The following is a 4,834-nucleotide window of genomic DNA, read 5'->3' on the forward strand; positions in this document are numbered from 1 at the left end:
CCGGAAGCTCCGCCAGGATCACAATGACGTCACCCCCACGTTAAAAGGTCACGCACCCCTCCTGCTCTTTCTACTCGGCAGCGTCCGTTGTGAAGAGACTTCGGTTTCACGCAACTGCTGCCATAAGGGTACAACTCCGAGAAACGTTTTTCATTTCCCCTTTTTGCTTGACCTAATTTCAGTTCCCTCCTCGCTGGACGAGACAGAGACTGTTTTTGTTTCACTTTCATTTTTGTTCGGACATTCGTCATAATCGTTGGATCCAGGAACGCGGCACCCAGCCGTCTCCTCATTACCTGCAGAAGGAAGAAAGAATCTTCAGAGGGGACAAAACTGTCCCCTTTACGAGTCGACCTATCGCTGTGGACAGCCTGCCATCAGTCGCTAGGACGCTAACGCTGATTCCGTGCCGCGCTCCCGAACGAGTTGGAGCTTCGGGTCAGACGGACCCCATGCTACCGCAACAAGCGGCATCCAAAGTAAGAGGCTTTTGTTTGGGCAGAAACAGATAGTACATAGCGTGTTTTTCTTTGTTGTGCTTGTATTCTGTTGTGAAAGGGCCGCCGAGTCCGATTTATGGTTACCCGCACTGTGGGCTAACTGTGTTTGCTACGCTCGCTAGGAGCTCATTCAGGCTAATCCAGCCTGTACGGTCTTGCCGCCGTGTGTGACCACAAGACGTCGTACTCCGGCTCGATCAGCGGACGACAAACGAACCTCGATTCGCTTGCCGGCCACTGTTCGAGGGAGAGACGACCGCTGTGCGCCACATGGTTGTTTGTGTTTGTTTCTTTGTCGTCTGCTAAGCCCCGCTTAGCTTCTTCCCTCTTTTACTAACACACACACACACACACACACACACACACACACACGCACACACACACCGAGATACACGCACTCTTTGGCGATCTGTTGTGAACTCATAGTTAACAACCCCGCTATAACATAAGACGTCTGTCCAGCATATCCCCTTTATTGACTGAAAAGACGGACTTCCCCGGTAGCACGGCTACCTTTTTGGGACAGTGGGTATCATCCTTGTAGATTCACCCCTTGTGTGACCAAACCGCACACGAGATCAAAGACGGCGCAACCGCTGACTTTGTTCAAACCTCGCGCGCACGTGTAGTGATCACCTTTGGTCGATACAGTTACAGCCGCCATTTTTGAGTTCCAGGTATATGAATCAGTGAATCTGAATTCATCATCTCGGAATTCGCGCTCTCGCGTGACACTAAGTCACGTCCGGTGTTTCCCTGTAGTCTCTCAGACGAGACTTCCCAAGTCACGCCCACCAATTTGTAGTCCGGCGAACGTGACTTTCCAAGCCACGTTCGGCCATCTTTGTAGTCTTTATTGGGGACTTCCTGATACACATATACACACACATACACACACACATACACATACACGCCTCCACCCAGGTACCTGTTTGGCTTGCGTATGCTTCGATGTTGTTAGCTTTGTGAAGGAAATTGTTGTTTGTTAAAGTAAGTGGTTTGTTCTGTTGAGAAAGCTTTAATAAACACTGTTGACTTTAACTGAGCAGCATCTGTGATTATTTTGCACAATCCCATATTGTAATAACTGCTGGTTGAGATGGCCAGTGCTCGGATTCACGCCTTCCCTCTTGTCTAATTATTGATAATTCCATAATATTGACAAGTTGACTATTTTTCAGGCTATGAGACTCAAAGGTAAATCATTTGATTATTGATCCCTGATTTCAGGGTGGTGCCCCGTGTTCATTAATGACTCATAGTTACCTAGGTTTCATTAATCAACTATAATAAATGTGATTAATTAATAACAGCATATTAATTAATAATTAATAATCAATAACGATTCCCAACAAATGGTGCCCCGTGTGAGGCCATCTTATTACCAGCTTTATTGCAATATTTGTGCAAAAATCCAGCTATAAATTTTTAATAAAAAAAAAAAAAAAATTTATTTATTTTTTTAAAATCTTTTTTTTTTCCCCTCCTCTTTTTCAAGCTGCCAGATAAAGCCAACTGTGGTGTGTGAAGCACAATTCGTGTGCATTGTTGTTATTAGTGTTGTTGTTGTGGTGTTAGTAAATTTGGTTTGTGCAACAATGTAACGGCCTGTTGCAAGATTCGTTTTAAACACATGTAGCTATTGCCCCAGAGGTGCAGAGATCACCTCACCGACCATTCACAGGGTCAGTACTGTGTGGGAGCAATTAGCATAGATACCTATTGTCTGTAGGTTGTAAGTCGCAGGTACACCTCTCACCTGTGCATCAGCACCAGTGTAACCAGTCACACATAAGCCAACTAACCCACGGAGGGTTAATCTTTGCTACCAGATGAAAATGAGTAGCACTAGACTCCATGAGTCAGAAGCGGAAGCTTCTAATGAGCCAGCCCCGAAAGATGCAGTGGCTGGGCTCATATCCCTCTCTGTAGAGGAGAGAAACTATTTAGATAGTTACAGCATCGAGATGTGCGCTAAAAAAATTGAGGAGCTCATAAGCTACGTCAATAACCCTGCTGGGAAGCAGACGCGCACCAAGGTGGATGTTTTGGGTCAGCTCACGCTGTTGTATCAGCGTGCAGGGGAATTACAGACCAAAAAGATTTCCCGCCTGCAGCAGGAGAATTCCCGCCTGCAGCAGGGAGCCAGGGAGCTAACAAGTGCTGCGGCACTGGCACAAATGGTGCAGGACCAGCCAGCAAATGAGGATACTGAGTATGACTCAGAACCACCAGAGGTTGATGAGGTAATACAGATACATGCGGAGATTAACAAGTGTCATGACAAAGGGGTCGTCCTGCTGCGACAGATGAGGGAGGTACAGTCTCACAGACAGCCACCCTCAGACACAAGCCTAACAAGGGGGGAGGGGGGCCAAGCCACCCGCAGAACGTCTGTTGATCTCGGTTCACCAGATCACTATGGGCCGTTCGCCAGAAACCGCCTCCAAGATAGACGGGCTCCGCCCCCGGGTAGTAGTGTTCCTCCGCCAGGCCTATATCGCAGCCCGCTACACTTTGACCATCCACTGGCACCAGCCTACAGGGATGGGGACAGGTATTACCAGTCCCAGCATAAGACGATTGGGTTTGGTCCTCCGCCTACTGGTGAGTTTTACCCACACCATGGTGTCACACGCTATGGCGGTCCATACTATGGTAGCTACAGAGACATGTTATCAGATGACTCAGATGACGCTTATTCCCCTCAGGAATACGGCATGCGGACCCGTCAGATAGAGTCCCTCGCCAGGGACATCGAACGCTTCGATCCTGGCAGTAGAGACTCTAATGTCGACGACTACATAAGAGAGCTCAAACGTGTTCTCCTTGATCTGCCGAACCCAACCACCCGTGAAAAGCTTAAGCTTCTCTGGAAGACTACTTCCAGGGGTGTCCATGGTTTCATGGAACAACTCCCGCCTGGTATCAGGGACCGTTTCTCTGCATCCTGCAGAGCTTTACAAGAAGAGTATTCGCTGTATACCAGCCCCATCTCTTCCACCATGGATGCCTTCGCCGTTATTCAAAAGAAACAGGAAACTCCCAAGGAGTACTACTGGCGCCTGAGAGCGGCGTACTTCCACGGCCGCAATACACCTGGGTTGGAAGAGGAACCTCACTTTAAATCACTCTTCATTCACAACCTCCATGAAAGCATCCGCAGTCAAGTGGACCTGTATTGTAGGACCAGGCACCTCAGCATGCTCGATATCAAGAGATATTCGATGATGGTGTGGGAGGTTCAGGCTCGCCCAAGCCGAAGGCCAGAAAGCCAGGACGTGAGAGTTCTGGGGATCCAAACATCCGAGGAAGGGGATTTACATCTAGAAGGCAATGAGACGCCTCCTCCTAGGTATACCCCTCCTCCTATGTATACCCCTTGCATGGGACCCACAGAACAACCACAGTTCCGACAAAATAGGCAACAGCACCAGGGGTGCGGAGATCGGTTCAGGCCAGCACCACAAGACTTTGCAGGCCACAGGAACCGGATTGATCGGAGAAACAAGAAGGGTAAGTATCATGCGAAACCTTCATACCAAGCCCAAGAGGAGAGTCTGAAGCCAGACATGGAGGCCATGGTCCAGCAATGTGTTAGAGATGCAATGCAACAATTCGTGAATGGCCTTTCTCCTGCAGATCCCAGAGGGTCAGAGGTCAAGCCCCCGCTACAATGACTAGGCGTAACTGCTTCCTCCCCTACCGCCAAGGTTTACCTTGTGGGCTGGGAGAGAGGAGCAGGTAACGCTGCAAGTCTCCCTGAAAAGGGCACCCTAGCCCCCGCTGGTGCTTCGGTGGAGGAAGCAAGTGCTGCTGCACCAGCACAGTTGGTGCAAGAACAGCCCGCGGATGGGAACTCTGAGTATCACTCAGAGTTAATAGAGGCTGACGATGCCGCTCGCAGGCATCAGCCCCCAGACCCTCAGGCAGCCAAGACAGAGAAACAGTCCGACGTTGGCCAGCAGGTGGGTGCTACTGTCAAAGAACACCCAACGAACTTAACGAGGGGGGACCATGACCCTCTCAGAGCAGCTAGTGATCTCTTTCAGCCAGATCAACATGTGCCGCCCACCGGGGAGCCTCACTTACAGAATGACCCCCGCTATAGTGACCCACACTGTAGCAGCCACAGAAAGTTTAGGCCGTTTTGGAAGAGCCAAGACACGAGAGTCCTGGGGATCCAAACACCTGAGGGAACGAACTTGAGACTCGGAGGCAACGAGAGGCCTCGTGCCAAGTTTGTTCCTCGGATGAAACCCCCAGGACGACCACCAGACCCGCAGGATAGGCAACAGAACCAGGGGGGTGGCAATTACTTTAGGCCAGACTAG

The 4,834-nt window shown here is 49.9% G+C and overlaps 1 protein-coding gene across 1 annotated transcript in view; it reads left to right on the plus strand.

The window, feature by feature from the left end:
* LOC115589374 (uncharacterized) overlaps nucleotides 1-4,834 on the plus strand; it is a 23,708-nt gene extending 18,874 nt beyond the window's left edge. The window contains exons 32-34 of the mRNA XM_030430216.1: nucleotides 267-479; nucleotides 2,333-4,096; nucleotides 4,214-4,834. Coding sequence (XP_030286076.1) covers nucleotides 267-479; nucleotides 2,333-4,096; nucleotides 4,214-4,834 — 2,598 coding nt within the window. The remainder of the gene's footprint in view (nucleotides 1-266; nucleotides 480-2,332; nucleotides 4,097-4,213) is intronic.

Source organism: Sparus aurata, chromosome 10 (genome assembly GCF_900880675.1).
Source record: "Sparus aurata chromosome 10, fSpaAur1.1, whole genome shotgun sequence".
NCBI classification, from domain to species: Eukaryota; Metazoa; Chordata; class Actinopteri; order Spariformes; family Sparidae; genus Sparus; species Sparus aurata.